At 46.2% G+C, this 24,272-nt stretch overlaps 1 protein-coding gene across 1 annotated transcript; it reads right to left on the reverse strand.

Moving 5' to 3' along the window:
• Positions 1-1,529: 1,529 nt before the first annotated feature.
• On the reverse strand, positions 1,530-24,226 carry SLC36A3 (solute carrier family 36 member 3; the record flags this gene model as incomplete). Its single annotated transcript, XM_080924039.1, has 10 exons — positions 24,108-24,226; positions 21,807-21,897; positions 19,386-19,474; positions 16,049-16,144; positions 11,021-11,105; positions 9,085-9,303; positions 7,828-7,923; positions 6,013-6,179; positions 2,248-2,417; positions 1,530-1,798 (listed from the first exon to the last, which is right to left on the reverse strand). Coding segments are annotated over exons 1-10 (1,284 nt in total). The 5' UTR covers positions 24,110-24,226.
• Between the last annotated feature and the right edge of the window lie 46 nt (positions 24,227-24,272).

Consider the following 24,272-nt stretch of genomic DNA (forward strand, 5'->3'; position numbering starts at 1 on the left):
TGTTGCAGTCAACAAAGCTGAAAGGAGTTGAAGATCTGAAAAGTGTATTGGCAACAGACATGGAGAGGCAGAGTGTGGAGTCTGCCCAGCTGGTTTTCAGCCTTGCTCTGGATTCCACCTGAGGCTCCCTCTTCCCTTTTAAAATGGTAATGTAGATCCTATAACGGAAACACATAATCTTCTTTTTCATCCTGATTTTATAGGGGATTACAGTTAAGAAACTGTGTGAGTCTCAGAAGAGACTTTTGGGACCTTTGAAGTTTGATTAAATGTATTTTTCATTATGATATGGCTACAAGCATATTGGGTCAGGGAGTAGAATGTGGTAGTTTAAATACAAATGGTCTCAGAGAGTGTCACTATTAGGAGATGTTTCCTTATTGAAGAAATGTATCACCTGGGGCACTCTGCCATGCTTCCTTCCAGGACAAAAAAGGATTTAAACCTCTGAACTGTAAGCCAGCCCCAAGAAAATGTCTTCCTTTTAAGAGTTGCCATGGTCATGGAGTCTTGTTAACAGCAATGGAAACCCTAACTAAGACAAGCAGCAGTTGGTGTTAATGATGGATCACCATCATGTAGTTTTCAGTTTGAGTGTGTGTTTGTGCATGAACATGTACGTGCATGTGGGGGCCAAGGTTGAGACCAGGTGTCTTTTCTCGATTGCATTCTACCTTCTTTCTAAGGGACAGGGTGTAGATTTATGTTAAGGCAATACATGATTGGACAGTGGAGAGGTAGGCGGGGAAAAGGTAGGAAAACGGAAGAGAAACAGATTGGAGGAGGAGATCAAGATGGAGCTGGGGAAAGCTGACTTGGATCCTGGTGGCTGTAATTGGTGTTAGGTAGATAGGAATAATGGTAAGGGATTTTATAAGTCTTTTATCTCTTATAGAAGGGCAGTTTGTATCTTTGTTCATTTGATATAATCTTATGGTATAGAGGGTTTGTGGATTGAGAGAGTTTGATATATAAACCTGTATGAAAAGCTATCAGGCCTTAGAGTCATGTTTGTGCCGGGCGGTGGGGTAAAGAAACACTCCGGGGCAGAAGCACCAGGGCGGGCAGAGTGAACCGCCCAGGAAGGGAATCTTGTGGAGAGTGTAGCTTGTGGACCAAGTGACAGAGTCTGTATGCATGGCTCCAAACTAGTGCGACATCCACGGAGTGAGACCGCGGGGGCCAGTAAAAATATCCTTTTAATATTTACTGCAACAACAGGGTCTCTCAGGGAACCTGAACTCATTGATTTCGTTGGGCTGTCTAGCCAGTGAGCTTCAGGCATCTGCCTGCCTCCTTTCCCTCTGACACTGGAACTCTGGGCATGCATGACCTCACCTGGATTTTTGAGGCTGACAGTATCAGAGATTTGACATGATTTTAGTTCCAAGGCAAAAACAAAAACAAACAAACAAAAAAAACCCCACAAAACCAAGAACATATAAACTGCTGGGTTTTGATGAACATATATAATGGGAATCCAACAGAGGGTGGGAGGATGGAAGAGCTATTCTACTAAAAATAGGTAATCACGTGTAGACACTTGTAAAGTTGACCATGGAAAAGTGGGTCTGCTGGGTCATCTCGTAGAGGGCTTGGTACGTCCCGAATACACATCCTAAGAGGCCCAGGATGCTGATCATGATGTCCTTGGCGATGGTTGCGCAGCTCATGTTCTCAGAGTAAAACGTGGCTATCTCCAGCAGCGGCGGGATGATGAGGGCCAGGGCGCTGCTGCTCACAGAGCCCACTAAGGAGATGACCAGGTCCAGGCGGGGGATGAGAACAGCTGAGAAGCCTGCAGGGAGAGAGGAACGGAGACTCACTGAGTGTGCCTCAAAGAGGGGAGCTCCCAAACAGCACAGCTCTGTAGCTCAAGGATCAGGCCAGGCACTATAGCTCTGGACCCTGTCTCTCCCCCCTGTGATCTTTAAAAAGATCATTTTTGTAGGGAGAAAAAACAATCGTGTGTGTGTGTGTGTGTGTGTGTGTGTGTGTGCATGCACGCGCGCATGTAGAAGCTAGAAGAGTGAATCAAGTGTCCTGTTCATCTGTCATCTGTCACTTGCTGTATTATTCCCTTGAGACAGGGTCTCTCAGTGATGGTTTCAGGTGGAAAGGTAAGAGGCAAGGAGACAAACATGTTCTAGATCACAGAAGCAAGTGGTAGAGCCAAGGCTGCTGGGGTAGGCACTGTTCTGAGGTATGACAAGCACCCCAGAAACCTGTGACCGCTTCCCTACTCACAGGTCAGGCAGACCAAGGCTGTGCGGACAGTCAGGTCTACGAACAGAACCCAGTTCTCAGACACTCTCGAGACGATGTAGGGGACGATGATCTCAGCTGGGACGTGGAACTGGAGGGCATAGGTGAAGAAGATGCCCACGGAGTACATCAGCTTGACTGACTGGTACAGCCTGCAGACGGAGCATTGGAAGAAGGTGAGATGCCACCAGGCTTCAAGTAAGGTGGCTCAAAACTCATCAGAACCCTCAAGGTCAGGAGATAGTGACTGGGGTCAGACTGGTTCAGAGGGGACCTGCAGGGGCCATGGAAGCCCACATTCCTGGAGATCCCAAAGCCATAAGAACCTCCAGGTATTATTTAAATCTTTTATTTAAAAATTATAAACGTCCTATCTGTGTACAATAGTCACAGTGTAGCAGCCGTACAGGCAAGACCATCGCCCCACCCCTGATGCTCACTGGAGTTCCCTCAGTTTTCTGGAAATAATCTGTGTACAGAGAATCTTTTTACATTTCTTAAAATGTGTGTGCGCCCATGTGCCCAAGTGTGCCTGCTGTGAATCACATGTGGGGGTCAAATGACAACCTCAGGTGTCTGTCCTAGCCTTCTATCATGTCTGGAAGAGCATCTACCTTGCTACTGTTGCGTATGTCATGCCAGCTGCGCCACCAACTCCCATGGATTCTTCTGTCTCTGCTCATGTCACTTAGAAATTTGGGGATTACTGATGTGCGCCACTGTGCCCAGCTTTTATATGGGTTTTGAGGGTTCTAAGTTGGGTCTTCACGTTTGAGTGGCAAGCACGTTACCGACTGAGCCATCTCTCCATCCCCGAGCCTACAATCTCAAACAGAAAGTGGGGGAGCCACAGATGCACAGTGGCTCAGCTCTATGAACTGTTGACCTCTGTCATTTCATCAAATATCATGCTGGGTGTGGCTGCATATGCCTGTGATTCCAGCACTCAGGAGGCACCGGCAGGAGGATTGCCACAAGTTTGAGGCCAGCTTGGTATGCATAGTGAGTTCCAGGTCAACAAGGCCTGTATAGTTAGATCCTGATTCAAAACAATAGGTAAACAAACACTTCCTGTAAGTTCTTCCCCATGAATACACATGCCTGATGTTTCTGTTTAACAGCACGGGATTTTTTTTAGTTTTTCAACTAGTCGAGAGTTAATGGGAAACAGACCATTCTGTCTTTTGCCAAGAAACAATGCAGCAAAGACTATCTCTACGTATATCTGCTTGTCTCAGCACCCGATACACACGATATATCTCGTGTCTTCACATCTCAGGATATGCAACATACCCACATATCACATGCTCATCCTAACATACATCACACACATCTACATAGGAATATGTGTGTGTGTTCCTATATTCGAATGCACATGTGTGTACCTTGTATTACATGAGAGGCCTCTTGGTGTGCACTGGGACTCTCACTGAGTCACATTTGGCTTGGCATGGATCTATCTGCCTGTCTCTCCCTCTCCAGTGCTAGGAGAGCAAGCATATGAAGGTCAAACCCCCGTACTGAAGGTCAAACCCAGGCCTTGTGCTTCTGTGGCAAGTACTGAGCTATCCACTCAGCCCCAAAATTGTAATTTTTTTTTTTAAAAATTGGCATTTTTATACGTTTTGAAGATCTTTTTTTGGGGTATAGAATTGTGGTTTTTATATGGCCGTTGACCCCGTCCATCCAAGATTTCTCTCAGGAGTGAGTCCCTTTCCTCTGCTCACTCATGCTGACTGAGTTCACTGCCCGAGTATTTAGCTGCCAGTCCTGGAATGAAAAGACGGCCCGGGACAGCCAGACGAAGCCCAGATAAATCACGATCAGCCGAGGAGAGCAGAATGCTAAGATATCTCGCTTGCATAAATTAAGGCACTGCTACAAAGAATTCCACACTCCTGCTTTTATCTGGTCCTTGGCCGAGCATAGGGAGGAGGGTGGAGCTGGTGACATTTTCTCTTTCTACTGCTCTGGTTTTGGGAATCATGGATGCCACCATCATCCCACCCACCTGAAAAAGCCCAAGGCTGTGATGACCCATGACTATGATACCAGTCGATAATCCACAGAGCTTGCTGCCTGTCCAGCACTTTTCTAAGTACTTTCTGTATATTAAAGCAGTTGCTGCCAGGGAGCACAGTACTTTGATGACTCGTGCCATTCATCAAAGGGTTCTAGGCCTTTCCTTGCCTGGGATGGGAAGTCAGACAGGAGGGCTGCCTTTTTAGCTGAAGTTAGAAATTTATGCTGTTGCACAGGCTGATTGGAAAAGGCAGGTGGTATTCAATGGCTCTGTCATGACAACCAGCAACACCCTAGCTGTGGCTGATCCATTCCAGTGAGAGCCTGCCCTATGGTGTGAACAAAGAGTTAAGCACTTGTGTGACAGCATCACGAAGCTGTCCTGACTGACACGAAGAGGCATGTGTGTAAGCCTAACTGTACAGAAGGGTGGGAGGCTTGCCCATAGCCATGGAGGAGCCAGAATGTGGGTCTTATTAATTAGCTTCAGAATATGTACTTAGTCACTAGGAGTCCAACGCCTTCTCCAAAGATACCTCCTACAGATATTTTCTGGATGAATGGTTGGGTGGGTGGATGGATGGATGGATGGATGGGTGGGTGGATGGGTAGGTGGGTAGATGAATGGATGGATGGGTGAATAGATGGATGGATAGATGGATGGATGGATGGATGGATGGATGGATGGATGGGTGTGTGGGTGGGTGAGTGGGTGGGTGGATGGATGGATGGATGGATGGATAGATGGATGGATGGATGGGCGGATGGATGTATGTATGGGTGGGTGGATAGGTGGGTGGGTGGATGGATGGATGGGTGGGTGGATAGATGGATGGATGGGTGGATGGGTAGATGGATGGATGGGTGGGTGGGTGGGTGGATGGATGGATGGATGGATGGATGGATGGGTGGATAGATGGATGGATGGATGGGTGGGTGGGTGGGTGGATGGATGGATGGATGGATGGGTGGATGGGTGAGTGGGTGGATGGATGGGTGAGTGGGTAGATGGATGGATGGGTGGGTGGGTGAGGGAATTTGTGGCTGGAGGTACGGACTCCAGGCTGATTTCCAGCTGGGAATACTCTGCCTAAGTAGCAGTTCATCAGTGGTGCATGCCTACACTAATTAGTTAATTAATTAATTACCAGGTATTGCAGAGCATGCCTATAATTCCAGGGGAAGCAGAGGCAGGTTAGCTGAAGAGTTTAAGGCTAGCTTTTGCTACAAAGGAAGTTTGAGATTATTCTGGAATACATAAGAATCTATCTAAAAAAAATAAATTTGCTGTTATCATCATCATCATCATCATCATCATCCAACCTAGGGCCTCAGACAATGTCCACAAATGCTCTGCCGTGGAGTTTTTACTTTCTATTTGCTCAGCAGCTCTACATCACTCATCTTAGAACCTTTTTATTTTAGGGTCAGACTTGTATTCAAGTCTCCACTGCCCCTAGTCAGCACGAGTTGGTAAGGTCACTGAGAGCCTCTAATGTCTGGAACATTCCCTGTCCCATGGAATTTTCCACCATAGTGCTTAAGGCTGCTGTTCACCTGAGAGGGAGCACCGTGCTGGCCCTCAGACTCACCCATTATCAAAGTTAGCATGACCGTCAGCAGTTTATTTTTTCTGTTAAAGGTTAACTGCTTCGAGTGTTCCATTCAGTCACCAAGGGTCACCTCCCATGCCTCCCTGTCCCTCTTGGGGCATCGGATTCCTACCAACAGTTGGGCAAGTTGAGGGTGATGCTGGCCTGCGTGTCTGCACCAAACTTCATGTAGCCCAGAGTCCCCAGGCAAATGTAGAGGAAGATGACAAAGGACATCCCCAGATACAACACAGCAGGAAACTGCTGTGGGCTCTTCATCTGGCTTTTGAGAGGCAGAACCTAGAGGCAAAGGGGTTGGGAAAGGCAAGGTGGAAAGAAGTGACCGCAGTGTGGGTGTAGATTCCAGCGGGGGTGGGGCTAGAAAGGCGGTTGAGGGGGTACTGGGTGCTGGCAACTTAACTCCTGCTGATAGCAGCAGGGAAGTAAGAAGAAAAGGCTTAGTTATTCGAAGTCTGTCTCTCTGGATCAAGGGCTTCCCATTGGCCAGGTGTTAATTGTTTGTAAGCCAGGGAGAAAAGACAAGGAAGAAAATAAAAGACACACACACACACACACACACACACACACACACACACACACACACACATTTGGTGGATGGAACAGAGCCCCAAAAGCCACACTTTACTTCCTCTCTCAGAGTCTTTTACACCTTCTTAGACAAAAGTTCTTTAGAAAATTACATCATAGATAAAATGTTACACAGAAGGGGAGTTACAGAAGGATGCTGACAGTAAGTTCAAAGCAGTGTTCATTCTGTAAGCTCATTGTAAGCTCAAAGCAACAGTGCCACATGACCCTGCTTTATCACAGTGCACACCTGAGGCTTCATCCTGGGACCTGACCTAGAATGAATGTTTTTCCTTGATCACAAATCTGTCCCAAGTCTATTTCTCTTCTTACTGTAACTTATGAAAACTCATTGCATTTCTTATCATGTAGATTTTACTTACTAGTCTATGAGAAGGGGGTACATTCTATTCTTGATTCTAACTTTATTACATTTTCCTGGCAAAGCAACTAAAACCATCTCCCTAAACTTTCTTCCTAAAATTATTTGAATCAAATCAGGATTCTAATATTAAGTCATTAATTCATCTAATCGACATTAATTCATGGAACTTCATCTTCATGGTGATCTGCAGGAAACCAGTAGGGTGGGTTGATACCCAAGAATCATTAGACTATGCAATAGTGGTAGGAAAGGCATATCAGCAGAGAGAAGCAATCCTGGGATGAAGACACTGGGGCTGTCCCTCTCTAGAGTGCAACCATTGCAGTCATGCAGAACAGTGGGTCATCTCCAGGAAACTCACTTGCTTGCCATAGCTTTTCCTAGATGGCTTCTGTTAGGTTCCCTTATGGGCAAAGGTGTTGTTCTGGTGGGTGGAGTTAGTAGGGACTCTCTCCAAAAGACCACACCCCTCCACACAGCCACACTCCCCAAATCACTATCTCACTCCAAATGGCCATGCCCCTCCACATCACCACTTACAGGACCACACCTCTCCACAAGGCTACATCATCTACATCACCACTCCACATAGCTACATCCTTCACACAGCCACACCCCCTGGAAAGCCACACCACATGGGATGCCTCTCTATATGTCATGTGGCCACGCCCTCCACATCACATTGGCTTTATGGCCACATCCCTCCACATGGCCACACTCCCTTGGAATGTTTGTCCCCTGTTTATCTTGTCTTGTGCTTGCTACTACCCCAACGGCCTTCTCAGTGGGAGCTGACTAGTCAATTCTCCATCTTTGCCTTGGGAGCTTGAGGTGTGGTCTGGGTTGGGAGGTGCCCTTGGCAGTGTAGATTTTTCCCTTCACGAGGAGAGAATTGTGCTGCTTGGCCTAAAACGCCTGTAGGGTGACATGGGGAATCATTGCTGGACATCCTGTGGGGCACCTCATTTCTCTTACCATCCCCACGCCTTCAAAGGTGAATATAGCTGTGCCAAAAAACAACAAGAAGGTCTTCCAGCTTGCAACCAGGGGCAGGTTGCTGTGGTGTGGGATCTGAAAGAGAGGAAAGGCGTTTGCTTTATGTAAGGAGGTCATCTTGGGTCATGTCTTATGACAGAGATAGTGTAGAGAGCCCTCTTATTTACTACCTTATTTTTTTTAAACTTATTTATTTTATGTATATTGATCGACACACTGTTGCATGTGAACCTCAGTGATGGGAGGTAGACCAGTTGGCCCAATCAGAAAGCTCTGCTTGCTTGATGTTCCTGCTCATCAGTCTTTCTGGAAACTGGGATAGAAATGGTATCTTTTGGTTGTTTTATTTCAAAGATACAGGAATTCATGTAACTTCCTTCGTACCAAGTAGATCTATATGCTCGTTAAAGCTTTTTAGACACATTTATTTTATTGTGGAGGGGTGGGGTGGGCTTGTGTGCCATGGCATACATATGGAAATCAAAAGATAACTAATGGGAATCAGTCCTGTCCTACCTTTCTGTTAGGGTTGGGTATGGAACCCAGGGCCTCAGGCTTAGAGGCAAGCATCTGAGCCACCTAGCCAGTGGCTATATATTTCCTGTCCACTGACCATGTGGTGTGTGTGTGTGAATGCACCCATGCCAGTGCTTGTGGAGGCCAGAGGTCAATATCCGATGTCTCCCTTGTAGTTCTCCACTTTATTTTTTTGAGTCTTTCATTGAACCTGGGGTTTGCCATTTCAGCTAGACTTTCTGGCCAGTGAAACCCCACCCACTTTCCACTCTCTCTGGGGTTACACTGTGTGCTCCACTGTGCTAGGTTGTCATGTAGATACTGAGGATGGAAACTCAGGTCTTTATGCTAGGGTAGCAAGTACTTTACCCACTGGGTCCTCTTTTCATCTCCTACTGTGGCATTTCTTTTAATTTGTTGAACTGATGGGGAATGTGACATCCTTCTTTATTTCTTATCATTGAGCCACAAAATCCCTAGTTTCTTGGACAACATAGGACCACAGAAAGCATCCAGCAGCTAAATGTCCAGTGGCTCTCTGTTATTGGATATGACCATGATGCTGAAGACAATAATGGTGCCTAGCTTGTGGGACAGAAATGTTTCCAGAAATCACCTATACTCAGAGCAGGGGACTGGTCACCTTCCTCATCTTCACCTTCCTACCTGCCATGTCTCAGAAACCCTGGACCCTGACCCCCTTCTCTGTGGGTTTCAGACCTGGATGAGATACTCGAAGATCAGAGCCAGGCTGCTCAGGGTGGTAATGGTGGCCAAGGTAGAGAAGATGGACAGCACCTGTGGGTTCTGGACAAGCACCAGGAGGATGAGGAAGGGCAGGATGGCAAGCATATAGAAACGGGTGTCCAGGATGGACGTCATCACCAGACTCCGCCTAGGCTGGCAGACGTTGGAGGTCAAGTGAGCTTCTTCCACGACCTGCCAGAAAGACACAGTGAAAGGCAGAATGTCAGCCGTGAGTCAATAAGAGTCATTTCAATTAGGATCTCAGCTCATCAACTGATAACTCACTGCTGCAGTAGAGAAGACATTATTCATGACTTGTGTGACATTTCAGTATAGCCGGATGTCCTTTTCGGTGCTAGAGGGACCGCTCAGTGTTAAAATCACTGGTTGCTCTTACAGAGGACATGGGTTTAATTCGCAGTACCCACCCGGTGGCTCACAATTCCAGGAGTGCTGATACCTTCTTCTGACTTTCATGAGTATGTAGTACACATATATTTATGCGGGAAAAACATTCATACACATAAAATAAATAAGATCCCTAAGACATTTTTAGATTTATTTAATTTTATTTGTATGAAATGTTTTGCCTGTGTGTCATGTACATTCCTGGTGCTGGGAGAGGTCAAGAAAGGAAGTCAGATCTCCTGGAGTTGGAATTTTAGATGGCTGTGAACCACCACATGGGTGCTGGGAACAGAACCCAGGCCCAGATCCTCTGAAAAAGTAACAAATGCTCTTAACTGCTGAGCCATCTCTCCAGCCCCATCGATACGTGTCTTCTGTGTCTGTGTGTTCCTGGTGGTGCTGGGAGGTCCAGAGGACAAAATCAGTAATGTTCCTCGGGTGTGGCCCTCCTTGCTTTGTGAGGAGGGTCTCTCATTAGCCTGGTACTGAGCAAGTTAGGCTAGGCTGGCTCTCCAGTGAGCTGCAGGTACCCATCTGGCTGCCTCCTCAGCAGTGGAGGCCATAAAGCCCAATTTTTTAAAGATTTATTTATTTTATTCATATGAGTACGCCATAGCTGTCTTTAGACACATCAGAAGAGGGCATCAGATCCCATTACAGATGGTTGTGAGCCACCATGTGGTTGCAGGGATTTGAACTCAGGACCCCTGGAAGGGTACTCTGTGCTCATAACCACTGAACCATCTCTCCAGCCCAAGCCTGGCTTTTTTTTATATTTGGATCCTGGGAGATGGTACCCAATCCCTTGTGCTGGCAAGACAAGCAATTTACTGAACGAACCATTCCTTCACCCATACTTTTTGAGAAAGGGTCTCATGTATTCCTCAGACTTACTATGTAGCTGAGCATGACCTTGAACTTTTGATCAATCTGCTTCTGTCTTCCAAATGCTGGTGTCATAAATGTGAACCTCTGTGTCTGGTTTTGGTTATCCTGCGTTTTATTGGGCAAACCTTAATTATGGTCCGTGTGATTCTAACGATGGGAAACATTGAGCATCCGTCGTAAAACCCAAAGGCTCAATGCTCTTTTCGTCTGGTAGACAATCTCTTCTTCCCTGTGAAGTGGTGGTTTCCCTGCTCACAAGACTAGAAAAGGCTTTCTGTTCCATAAGCACATCCTTTTTAGACTTTGTGGGCGAAGCAGGGCGGGGCTGAGAATGGAGTATCCTCTACTCAGTCTCCTCTGTTACAAGGCTCATTGTTCTTCCTGCCTTACTGGGTGTGCCTCCGTCTTACAAAGCAGTAAAAGAAGGCTCTGCCTGACCTGTCTCATGCTAGGGATGACATTTATTAGACATTTTGGATGTGAAAACCTGAGATGCTTTCCAGCCTGAAGGTTAGGGGCTTTGGCTTTGCTCTGGTCCCAACTGTGGCCTAATGTGGGCAGATAGGCTTGATTGCTATGGTGCCACTCACTGCCCCAGAAGATCCCTCTTTACCTGTTGTAAATTGTCTGCCATAAACATGAAATACACACTGCAGAAGCCCAGCTGAGTGACAATCAGCAGGAAGCTTATGAGGTACCTGGGAAGGAAGAGGAGGATGAGGGAAGTAAGTAAATGTTTAGGATGGGTTTCATTTTCAAAACAACTATTTCTGGTGGTTTCATTTTGAGAACAGTCAGCTCCTCAGAAAACGTTGATGATACAGTAGAAATGAACAGCCATAATCTCTGGCTTAGAGAGTTAGTTTATTTTTTGAGGTAGGGCCTTGTGTTGGCCAGGCTGGCCTCTGGTCAGCCAGACAGCCAAGTGTGACCTTGAAAACCTGATTTTCTTGCCTCTACACTGATAGTGCAGGTGTTACCACAGCCACACACATCCTTTCACACTAATGAAGTCATTCGTAGTTACCTTTGACCCTGAATTACATTCTAGGCATTACATTCACAACACACACACACACACACACACACACACACACACACACACCCAAAATCACTCAGAACCATTTCAATAATAATTCCAGAAGTCATGAAACATCTACCCAAAATACCTTAGGCATATTTCTCTTAATCCTTTTTTAAAAAAAAGATTTATTTATTTAATGTATATGAGTACACTGTAGCTGTCTTCAAACACACCACAAGAGGACATCAAATCCCATTACAGATGGATGTGAGCCACCATGTGGTTGCTGGGAATTGAACTCAGGACCTCTGGAAGAGCAGCCAATACTCTTAAACACTGAGTGATCTCTCCAACCCATTTCTCTTAATCATTAGCAGAAATCAACTAACATCAAATATATAATTTATATGTGTTAATTATCTTACAAATATCTCTTTATTTTGGTGGTGGGGGGGAAGAAGGGCATAGGTCCACATAGCCAAGGCTAGCTTTAAACTTCATATATATCTCAGGCTGCCCTTGAATTTCTGATTTTCCTGCCCCTACCTCCCAAGTGCTGGGATAGTTTGCCACTGTGTCTGACTTAACTTTGATTTTTTTTTTTTTTTTTTTTTTTTTTTTGGATATGTTATGTTTGGCTGTAGCTCTTTTGTCTTTTTTCCCCCCATGTGGGATATTCTTGCATTGCATTTTCATCGGTTTTGCATCAGGTCATTTTGGAGACTTCAGGTTGGCTTTCTTATAAACTGTCAACATGGTGTGTTCACTTCCTCCAGTCGCTGGGCAGATGACTAAGGCAGTGACACTGTTCCTCTTTCCATACGCTGGGGACAATGGTCGGTTGTCCTGTGGTTTAGAATCTCTCTCTATACATGTACCTCATCCCACCCCGACTATAAAGGTGGATCCAGGCAAGCCTATGCAATGCACTCCATTACAGCTCTTAAATTTGAGAAATCATCACATTCTTCTGCTGTGGGTTTTTACTTGGGTTTCTGGTACTGGGGATTGAACTCAGGACTTGATGTGTGCTAGGCAGGCACTCTACCTTTGAGCTACATCCCAGCTCCATTTTCCTTGCAACATTTTACTTTCTGGGGGTAACGAGTTGGCAGACCATTTGTCTGCTCACCACATCCCATGTTCTAGGCTGGGGGGGGACTTTCTTTTGCATCATTTATCTCGGGTTTATCAAAAGGTTTGATTATCAAAAGGTTTGATTAGGTGAAGTTTCTTCACTAACTTTTCTGGTAAGATGGTTTCAGAGTGGATCTTTATGTCCTCTGTTCTGTCACCAGAGCTCTTTCCTTTATAAAGTTCAGCACAATTTCCATCTAAGACCCAAGCATCCGTGGTGGTTTTATCTATGTGGGACAAGCGGTTCTCACTAAAGCCTTGGAGATCCTTTTAGTGCGTTGAGAAGGAAGACTCTCTGGTTGAAGCTAGACTCCCTTCCCTGAGTATTTCTAAATTTCCTCAGTTACCAATCCCCCGAAGAAATGGGAAAAACGGAATCCCGGTGGGTGGAAAGTAGACATCTCTGCTCTGACAGTAAATTCCTGTGTGGCTTTGAGCCGCTTGGTTGCCTTCCCTGAGCTCTGTAATTTTCCATCTCAATAGGCATGGCTGCCGTGTTGTCAAGGGCTACTGTTGCCCTACATATGTACTGAGGATGTCATCAGACACGGGTCCTGACCTCGTCTGGCTGATAGTGAGAGATATGTGCGGACTGAGGAGCCTGAGGTAGGCAATGTGGGAGGCACTGAGCCGCCAAGGTACCAACTCACTGCCTGTAGAGCTGTCTAAGGAAGGTCTTGAGATGCCTTCATTCTACCATTTTCAATGTCTGTTTTACCTTTTATGTGTTATTTTATTGTGAGAGATTTGGTCACCCCATCTTTCTAGGGCAGTGAAATCGCACCCTGGAGTCCTATTCAAGATTGGTAAGAGGACAACAGATGCTTGAACAGAAACTCATTTTGAACACCATCAGCGTGTGTGTGTGTGTGTGTGTGTGTGTGTGTGTGTGTGTGTGCATGCTCTCTTGTGCGTGATGTTGAGGTTCTAACCCAGGGCCTCCAGCTGTGCTGCTGAACTACATGCCTAGCTCTTCTAGAATCCTGGAACAGGAGTCTCCATACATCGCTGTGTCTTGAATTCAGGCAGGCTTTGAGCTCTGTGTATCTCTGACAACTTTCTGGGATGGTGGCTGTTCTGGCTTCCTCTGTTGCTATGACAAAACACTCTGACCAAAAAGCAACGTAGGAGAGGAAGGGGTTAATTCAGTCTTACATCCCAGCCCTCACTCTTCACTGAGGAAAGTCAGGAGTGGAACACAAGGTAAGAACCTGAAGCAGAACTGATGGAAGAATTCTTCTTGATGGCTTGCTCATAATTAACTTGCTTTCTTATATAGACCCAGAGAATGATGTTGTGGGCTGGGCCCTACTTCATCAATTACCAGTCAAAACAATTGCCCGAAAGCCAATCTGATCTGGACAACTCTCAATTTACACTTCCCTCTCAGTTGACTCTAGTCTGTGTCAAATTGACAATTAAAGGTATCTAGGACAATGGGGGACAGTCCTGTGCTACTGGGACAGGCTCACCATTAACTTTGTTCCCACAGGAAAGCACCCAACCGTGTTCTAGAAACTCAGGCTTGCAATATCCCAACTTACTGCATGCTCTTGGCTCTTGTTAAATGCTTGCTTGCTTCCCCTGCAACCGTGTCTATAAAAACTCCATGTAATATATATATATACACATTTGGGTCTGCTCTGTGAGAAGTCTCTCTCTCTCTCTCTCTTCCCCTGCCTCCCTCTTTTCCTCCCTCCCTCCCTGCCTCTTTCCTCCCCCCTCACTCTCTTGGCAGTCACCGGGTTTAATATAGACTCTTGATTTGTACTTTGGTTGTGCTGTGTGGTCTCTGAGATTTTTGGCCCCACTACAAAGGGAGCAAGCTTAATGTCCATCATGAGGGGTCAACTAAAACAGGGTAAACATCTCTGCCAGAGATCACTGTGAACCTTTAACTGATGAGTTTGTCCCAAGATGGAAGCAAAAAGATAAGAGGAATATTGTTGATGATGACCTATTTCTGCTGTTAAATTGACAGAATACAATCACAAAGAAAACACATTTTGGGCATGTCTGTGAGAGAAATTCTAGAATAAATTGACTGTCCAGGCATGGTGGCACATGTCTATAATCCCAGCACTCTGAAGGCAGAGGGATGTGGATCTCTTCAAGTTCGAAGGCCAGCCTGGTCTGTAGTGAATTCTAGAACAACAAGGGCTATGTAGAGAGATTCTGTTTCAGAAAACAAAAAACAGAAAAGGCAATAGTCTAGATTGATTGGGATGGGAAGACCCACCCTGGATGTGGGCAGTACCATTCTTTGTACTGCAGCCTGGACAGAATGAAATGGAGAAAGCGATCTGAGGACCAGCATCCATCTCTCTCTGCTTCCTGATTGTGGACACAATGTAACCACCTGCCCTTTGTCCTAGTTGCCACACTTTGAGTGGTACTACTATAGACCCTAATCCCCTAGAACAATGAGCTGGAATAAACCCTCTTTCCTCAGATACTCAGTTGCAGCAACAGGACCCGTGATTGATACACACTGTTAGATTAAAAAAAAATCTAATTCAGGCTAGTTGTGGAGGTGCTTGTCTGGCACTTGGGGAAAAAGGAGGAGGGTCAGGAGTTTAGGGTTAACTTGTGGCTGCAGAAGGAGTTTGAAGTTAGCCTGGTATGCAGGAAACACTGTCTCAAACAGGTAAGCCAGCCAGTAAGCAAAATGAATTTCAAGATCACACATATAATTCTAAGTAATATAAAAGAAAACAAAAAATGAACTAGGGCTCAAGCTGGAATTCAGCTGCTGGAGTTCTAGCCTAGTTTATAAAGCTTCAATTTGTGTATTAACCCAGCATGGTGGGGTGTATGGGGGAAATTCAACACCATCCTTGGCTTCTTCAGTAGTTCAAGGTCACCTTGGATTTATGATTTCTTGTCTTTCTTTCAGGACGAAAACAAAAAGTATGTGCTTTTTCCCAATCACGTACTTCATGGTGTACTAAGGTGAAGAAGGAGGTGGGGCTAGGGCAGTGAAGAGATGCTCTGTCTTGCTTGGTATTTGTCACAGATTACCTATCTGCTTAAAAAAAAAAAGAGAAAAAAACCAAAAAAAGAAAAAAAAAAAAAAAAAAAAAAAAAAAAAAAAAAAACCAAAGCAACCAACCAACCAAAAAAAAAAAAAAAAAAAGCCAAAAAACAAACAAAACCTCCAAAAACTGTGCAAGCAGGCACTGGAAAGATGGCTCAGTGGTTAAGAGCACATATGTTCTTGCAGAGGACCTGGGTTCAGTTCCCAACACCTACATCATGGGACATACAACCATCTGTAACTCCAGCTCCAGTGGATCTAATGTTCTTTTCTGGCTTCCTAGGGGAACTTGCATTGATATACACATACTCCCATATAGACACACAGATATAATTAAAAATAAAATAAAATCTACTAAAGAAGGACGGAAGCAGAGAGAAAGGCAGGGCAAGTGGGGGACACTATCATGGTTTCATCACATGTACTACATGTATGACCAGTACCTGCCCCACACTGAGTGTGTCCTCAGCCAAGGACTTGGGCATGTTTCCAGGCTGTACATTGTGGTCTCTTCGTAGTTCACAAAACTCCTCTGCAGTCTAGGGGGAAAGGACAAATGATGCTTAAGTTAAAACACTTTTGCTAAAGGTACAGTACGACCCTAGGCTGGTGTTATGTTAGTGAGGTGTGTTCTGTGAACTCACTAATGGTTGCACTAGCTACACAACTTTCATGAGTTTACTTATCTGTTATACAATTTCTATGCATTTATGCCTTGGGAGGGTGCACAGGGTCTCGTGTAGCCCCAGATGGCTGGGACTTGTGCAGCTGAAAACGCCCTGACCTCCTTACAGGCACGCGCCCAGTAGCATTGCTCTAAACACAATATTTGGGAAGCTTTCCTTAGTTTTGTCCTTTGGAATAAGCAATATCCGTGCTTTGACTTAAATGAGCAAAGCAGGAGAGGAGGCGGAGGAAGAGGCAGAGTAGGTGTGACTAGCCAGGAACTCTTTTGGTTGACACAGAGATTTGGGAGCCCTGGCAGAGGCTAAAGCAATCTAAGGGGAGTGGCTTTGTAGTAGGACCCTTCCGGTTCTGGGTGGGAACAGGGAGGAGCAGCGGCTGGCCAGATGCCACATGCACAGTGCTAACTGTAGGGCTGGGGGATAGACAAGAAGGATTTTGGACGTTTACGGAGCTTTCTAAGCCAGTATGCTGTAATCCTAGCACTCTGGAGGTAGATGGGAGGTCCAGAGATAAAGTCCATTTTGGACCACATAAAGAGTTAAAGATGGTTTGGGAAGTTACCAAAACAAAGATGGATGAAGTGCCCGGTCGGATAAAAGGCCACCGTCCTTAAACGTGTATGTCAGAGAAAAATGAAAGAGTCATCAGTCAGAGGAAAAGCCAGACCACTGGAAGGTTCACGCTTGTAGGAGGTGTGAGGACCTGGGGCTCAGGAAGAGGACACTCGGAGAGTCGCTGGAGGTTAAGAGTGGTTTGATAATGGAAGAAAGGAAGGAAGGAGAGAAGGAAGGAAGGAAGAAAGGAAGGAAGGAAAGAAAAGGAAAGGAAAGGAAAAGAGGGTAGTACAGAGTTGGGAGGGTGGGGAAGAGAGTAGATCTGGAAGGAATTGGGGAAGAAGGGAGAATATTACATTTCACACTAATTACTTTGTAAGAATTTTTTAAAAAACTAATTAAAAAAATAAAGCCAGGCAGGTCATTAAAGACCAGCTCTGCCGTTTCCCGTGTGTGTGTGTGTGTGTGTGTGTGTGTGTGTGTGTGTGAGAGAGAGAGAGAGAGAGAGAGAGAGAGAGAGAGAGAGAGAGGGAGAGAGAGAGAGACTCAGGGCAAAGTATTCATCTGTAAAATGGAAATAAAAACAGTTTCTATCCCAGGGCATTCCTGGAAGGAGTACAGAAGTCTTGGCAAAGCCCTTGGCTCAACAGAATTGCACAGTTTACATCACTGCTGAATGAGCAAAACCCTGCTGTGTGACGGGTTTTACGAGGTGAAAGGGCGCTCTGACCAGGACACGCTCCAGGCTCATCCACTATTTGGCTTTTGGTGAGTCTTGGCGACTGAACTTGCAAGCCAGGCAGGTGCTTCACCACTGAGCTATGTCCCCGGTCCATGGAAACCTTTCCTTTATGTACTTGATTAAAAAATGCTCGTGAGATAGCCCAGGCTGGCCTAGAACTGGCAATCCTCCTGCCTTAGCCTCTGGGTTACCCTGCCTTGACTTTGTATAAGACCTTTGCTCACTTCCAAGGGCAGACTTGGATCTGAAAGCAATGGGGGTGGCTGGGTCCTGAGGGACTCTGCATTCTGTTCTTTCATTTTTCCTTCTGAGAAAGAAAGCACCAAGATGCCTCTTCAACTCTCAGTGGTTTTAAGATTTCAGACAAAAGCCTGTGTCCGTGTGTGAGTATGTGCACACGAGTTTAGGTGCCAAAGGTAATCGGAAGAGAGCATTGGATCCCCTGAAATTGGAGTTACAGGCAGTTGTGTGCTATCTAATGTGGGTGCTGGGACTGACCTTGAGTCCTTTTGAAGAGCAGGATGCTCTCCCAACTGCTGAGCTCGGTCCCTAGATGTGCATTTAACGACTGAAGCAATTGCAAACTGCTCACACCATTGCTAACTGTCTTTTTCATTTTTATTAACTTGCCTTGAACCTTTTTGTTTTTGTTTGTTGTTTTTGGAACAAGTGGCCCTGACAAAGTGCCTGTATTACAGTAGAGAGATAAAAGAAAATGAAGGGCTGGGACTGTAGCTAATTTGGTAGAGTGCTTGCCTAGAGCCTGGGTTTGGTCCCCAGCATTGCATTAAGGGGGCACGGAATCATATAACTTTGTTACTAGAACTTGGGAGGTAGAGGCAGGAAGATCAGGAATTCAATGTCATCTTCAGCTATATGATGACTTAGAGGCAAACCTGGGCTACATGAGACCCTGGCTCAAAAAAGGGGGCTGAAGAGATAGCTTAATGGTTAAGAGCACTTGCTGCTTTTATAGAGGATCTGGAACCCACAGAGTGGCTCACAACTATCTATAACTGCAATTTTAGGGGATCTGATGCTTTCTTCAGGCTTCAAGGGGTTCCTGCACACCCATGGTACACATAAACTCATGAAGGTGCACACACACATATATACACATTAAAAAAAAAAAAAAACATAATCCTGAACAAACCAAGAGGATGTCTGGGGATTTACACATACTCAGTTGTCCATAGGGCACTTCTGTATATTTTTGATACCTTTGGTGCCTCTAGGTGAGGAGTGGGATTCAGAGTGGTTTCTAACTCACTAGCTGCAAAATCGAATCTACACCAAGATGATTGGGGACTGAACCCAGGGGCTCATACATACCAGGGATGCCTCTACCACAGATCTACAGGCCTGCTTGATTTCTTCTGTAACTAAATACCTGAAAGGAAGCAACTTCAGGGAGGAAGAGTTTATTCTGTCTCAGTCTGAGATGATACAGTCCACTCTGAGAAGAAAGCCATGGTAGAGTTTATGGGGTAGCAGTGTGGAACCGGTGCTGCTCACACCAACACATTAGAAAACAGAGTAGACAGGAAGCACGAGGCCCGCTTCTTCCTACAGCTCCACCTCCTAACTTTCCACAGCCTTCTCAAACAGTGCCACAAGCTGGACCCAGTGTTCAAACACAGAAACCTATGTGACTCCTCAAGCTATCAGATGGTTTTCGTTTGAGACTCTCCCAAAATCCCTTTGCCACCTCTGGAAAAATCCAGAGAAGGAGGGGGTGCCATCCTGGAGAAGTGGCCCTGGGATGGGGCCCATGGGGTGACAGATGTGGGCTCTGACCTCTGAGTGAGATGACAGGCACAGTTCAGCAGGATATCCATACAGTGCACTGTGAGTGCCCCAATGGCCAAGAGGCTGACGGGCCCTACCTGGAGGAATAAGACAGGCAAACAGTGAGATAAAAGCAGGCCACATCCACAGCCTAGCTCATGCGGTTTGGACACTAGGGCTCTTAGAAGAAGAATCTCTAGGTGGGCTTGTAGCTCAGTGGCTAGGGCTTGTTCCACACTGGATTCCATTCTGGCACTGCAGACAGAAAACTTGCTGTATATGGAGGCACATGCCAATAATGCCAGCACTTAGGAGAGACAGGAGGATCATTGTGAGTTTGAGGCCAGTTTGAGCCATAATCAACCAGCCAGCCAGCCAGCCAGCCAGCCAACCAACCAACCAACCAACCAACCAACCAACCAACAACCAACCAACTAGCCAATCATCCAGCCAATCAGCTAACTAACCAACTACACAACCATCCAACCAATCAGCTGAACAGCCAACTAGTCAACCAATGATCACACCAAGCAAGCAAGCAAGCAAGCAAGCAAGCAAGCAAGCAAGCAAGCAAGCAAGCAAGCAAGCAAGCAAGCAAGCAAGCAGCCATCCAGCCAACCAGTCAACCAGCCAACTAACCAGCTAACTAACCTACTAACTGGAAGTTATCCACAACGAGCTGTTAGTTCAATGTTCTCTGCTCCAGGATCCTGTTTAGTGTCACTGCTGAGGGGCTACCCCACACTGGCTAGAATTCTTCCAGGAACAGAGTCACCATTGCATATAACCCAGACCTTTTTTCATCTACCCCCAGATATAGTAGTCTTCCAGAATCCCCCATGGTAAATTTAACCCCTTTACACACCTCAGCCCCTGCTCTCCTAAGATCCTTAAAGACCAAAATACTTTTTGTGATGTGGTGCCCTTCTCTGATGATGGTTAATCAGCAGGCCTCAGGGACATTGGCAGGTGAGTCTTTTGAGGCCAGTCTGAACCACTCTGTGCAGTGCAGAATGCAGGGAGTGGCTGCACCCCTGGGCAGGGACCCTAACTGTGCCTGGATATTGCAGACTATGGGAGGAGGGGTGGAGGCTGGTGCAGAACATTCTTCCCAGTGGAGGATCACCACTCGGGTGAGTCTGCTTGTCTCTTTGAAGAAGCAAACTTGATTTGAATCACAGTTCTCTAAATGTGACTGGAGGGGCACAATGTGACTTTATAGATGTGCCCTGGGTGACATTATTGTGTCACAAAGAAACACATGCAGGGTCAAGAGTGCTGTTGAACACCACTAGAAGGCAGCCTCCATAGGGCAGAACCTCTTGTCTTGTGTACAACCTTTAATCCTTGGGGCAAGATACACTCTTTACAGATTCAGAGTGCCGTCTAAAGAGCTAGCAGGGTGACGCAGAGTACACTAGCAAAGACAATCTGGCCAAGGCCACAAAGGTTTAAGGTTCGTCTGCAGACATCTATCTAGAACCTAGAGGGCTCCAAAACAGAGGTTCTCCCTCTGGCTGGAACTGGAACTTTGTCATCAGAAGTCAGGTGGGAGAAAGAAAGGGGTCGCTTTGCCCCTGGAGAAGACTAGCTGACTAAAAAGAAATCCTACACATGGCATCACCCCAACCCTATGGGCACTACTGGGGCTTTCTGTGTACAGGTCTCCAGAGTGGGACTTTGGGGAAAAGGGGGGCCATGTGGTTTGTTATCATAGACTTGAAGAAAGTATGCCAGACTTTTGCAAGCTCCCCAAGGACTCCGGGATGCGTACGTGTAAGCTGCAGCCTTCATGCTTGTAGGACACAGTTTCTGAAAGGAGCCTAAGCCAGAATATAGCATCAGCTGGGTGTAGGGACCATGGGGATTGGTGGGGACACCCTTATTCCCACCCCCCATCTCACACACCATCTGATACTTTTATTTTTATTTCTCAGTGCTTAGGATTGAACCCAGGGCTTCATGCAACCAGTCTTTGACTAAAGCCACATCCTCGGCCCTTGTGGGGTTTGGGTTTTTTAAGACAGTCTTGTTATGTAACTTAGGCGTCCTTGAAACTCACTACACAGTCTAGGTGAGTCTTGTGCCACAGCCTTCCAGCCCCGCTTGGTGCCTTGTCAGGTGACATGAAATAGGAGTCTGCACATACAGCTTTACAGGGACAAGGTTAGGGAGGTAGGTGACATGAAACCCCGGGGGCTGGAGGGGAGGGTGGCAAATGGGATTCTGTATGTGTAGCCGGATTCTGGGCAACTGCTGCCCTCTCCAGGAATGATCAGTGTGTTTTCTGGTTGCTTATGAGAAATTGATGGACACAGTTGCTATTGCAGAGCCCAGTCCCCGAGAGTCACCTATCCCAGAGGTCTAGAGACTTTTCTCCCCACCACCCAACTGGGATGCATCTGAATTCTAGCCCATGGTGCCCCTTACCAACAATCCAGCATTTTTCACAGCCAGGGGAAGTCCCAAGAAGCCTGTGCCAATGTTGCTTTTCAACAGGTGGATAAAGATTTGTGTAAACCTGTGGAGGGAAAGTGAGAGAAGAGGATATTGTTGGGGGGGGTGGGGAGACAAGGACAGGTGGAAGGAGGGGAGGAAGGAAGAAGAGAAGAAATAAAAAGCTGCCTCCCAGCTTCCCCTCAGCATCTCTGTGTGTGTGTATGTATGCGTACGTGTGTATGTATGTGTGTGTATGTGTATGTATGTGTGTGTGTATATGTGTGTATGTACGTGTATGTGTGTATATGTGTGTATGTATATGTATGTGCATGTATGTGTGTGTATGTGTATATGTGTGTATGTATGTGTGTATATGTGTGTGTTTGTGTGTGAGAGAGAGAGAAGAGAGAGAGAGAGGACAGGACAAGCTGTGTGACTCTAGTGTGACCCTCAGTTCTGTCCTTGGAACATGTGATCCAGGGCTGGTGCCAGCTCAGAAAGCTGGACAAACAGGAAGCTCTGAAGGTGAAGTAAATGAGTACACAGTCCAGACTCACACTACACACTGGGTAAAACACAAAGCTTCATAGTCATTGCTACTGTGCACAGAACTATGGGTACTGAGTGCTGTGTGCTCAGAGAGGGCTAGGTACCAGGGTTCCAAGTGCTCTTCACACCAGTTGGGTAGCTACTGGCCAGACTGGGAAGCATGGGGGGAGAGCAGCATGAGAACAGAGTCAAGGTTACCACCTAACTTCCTTGGTAGAGCAAGCATAGGCTGGATTAAACTGGCAGTGGCATACACACATCCCAGCTGGAATGATGGGGTTCCTAGAGGTGGCCACTGAGGAGTGCCAAGCATCAGTCGGAGACCCCTCTGCTGCCATAGGACTTCCCTGGAGGAGGCCAAAAGGTTGCACAAGCCACACTGTAAATCTGACAGATAAAACGCTCCTGGGCAGGGTGAAGGCCTCAAACAGGCCCAAACCTGCTTTCAGTGACTCCTCCAACATGGGAGAGACGTGTTCATTCACCTACATCACTTCTAGCATTTCAGTTAATTCAGAGCAAGCCTGGGACAGCCGTCTCTCTACACAGTTATTTCTTGACAGTTGCAGCTATTGGGAAATATATCGTAGACTTCTCCCATTTACCCTTTTCTCTTTCGTGAGCTCTTCAGTAGTAAGTTGTTTTAGACACTCCCCTTTCACCTCCCCCTTCCACACTGTCACAGATAACACTGGCCTCACTTGTACCTGACCTTCTGGGAAAAATGAGGCGTTATGGGAAACCATTGCATCTTGGGAAACAGCATGTAGCCTTGGGTCAAAGGACCTTAGACAGCACACATAGGCTGGAGGCTATGCTGGAAAATTTAGAAAAGTGAGCTTTCTATTTTTTTTCTTTAAAAAACAATACATTGCTACTGTAAAGGAAGTGCCCATGACCTATCCATGACAAGTAAGCACATTTGTGACCATTGGGTAGCCATTCCTATTTGTGACTTAAGAGCCCAGGGTTTTTACAACAGGGCCTTGGAGCACTTGCAGGGTCCTGAGTAAGCTTCCTCATGAATGATGGACACTCTGTATTTCTCCGTGTCTTTGGTGTCCCTCCATATAATATATATGAGCTATACTTGAAACTAGACAGTAACACTTATAAGAGGTATAAGTTGCTGCCTGGTGCAAGCCTGTGTGTCCTTCTCCTCAGGAATCCTGGTCCTTGTACATCCTGGGCAAGGACAGTATCCCTGAGCTATATGTCTAGTTTGTGCCATGTACTTTCAGAGACATGCCAAGTAAGTAGCGATAGGTTTTTACATAAATGCCATTGTTAGGATTGGATATAAAATGTCACCATTGTTTGTCAGGGTTGAGGCATTCCCATAATCCTAGCACCCAGGAGGCTGAAGCAGGAGAATTGCAAATTTGAGGCCAGTCTGGACTTCAGAATGAGGTTTTGTCTAGAGAAAATCTATACGTCTGAGTTTGGGGCAGTAAAAATGGAACATGGGGGAATGAGGTGATCCTTTGTTTACCGGAAGATCTATGTCTGTATGGGGAGACGGACCAGGATAGAGATGGGGCGGAGAGAGGAACAGTCATCCTCCTGGTGTCCAGCAGCTCAGGCTGGGAACAGCTGCTCTAGCTCAGTTCTTTGCAACTCTCCAGAGCTACGGCCAACATTCTTAGGTTCTGGGGCTTTGCCATGTCAACAGGGAACACAAGGAGGCCCTTAGGAGCTGAGGTTTGAGTGCATCTATCCTGGAAGGGCTGTGGGACCACTCACATTAATGCATCAGCTTCCCCACAAGGGTTCTTCTTTTGGGAGACACTGCTGTTGCTGTTGCTGCTGCTGCTGTTGCCTTTCGAGGAGACCTTAGACCCACCGAACACATTCCGCTCACACTTGCCTTCTCCAAGCATCGATGTCTTCCCCATGACGGACAGGCAG

The sequence above is a fragment of the Micromys minutus genome, assembly GCF_963924665.1.
Source record: "Micromys minutus genome assembly, chromosome: 10".
Lineage (NCBI taxonomy): Eukaryota > Metazoa > Chordata > Mammalia > Rodentia > Muridae > Micromys > Micromys minutus.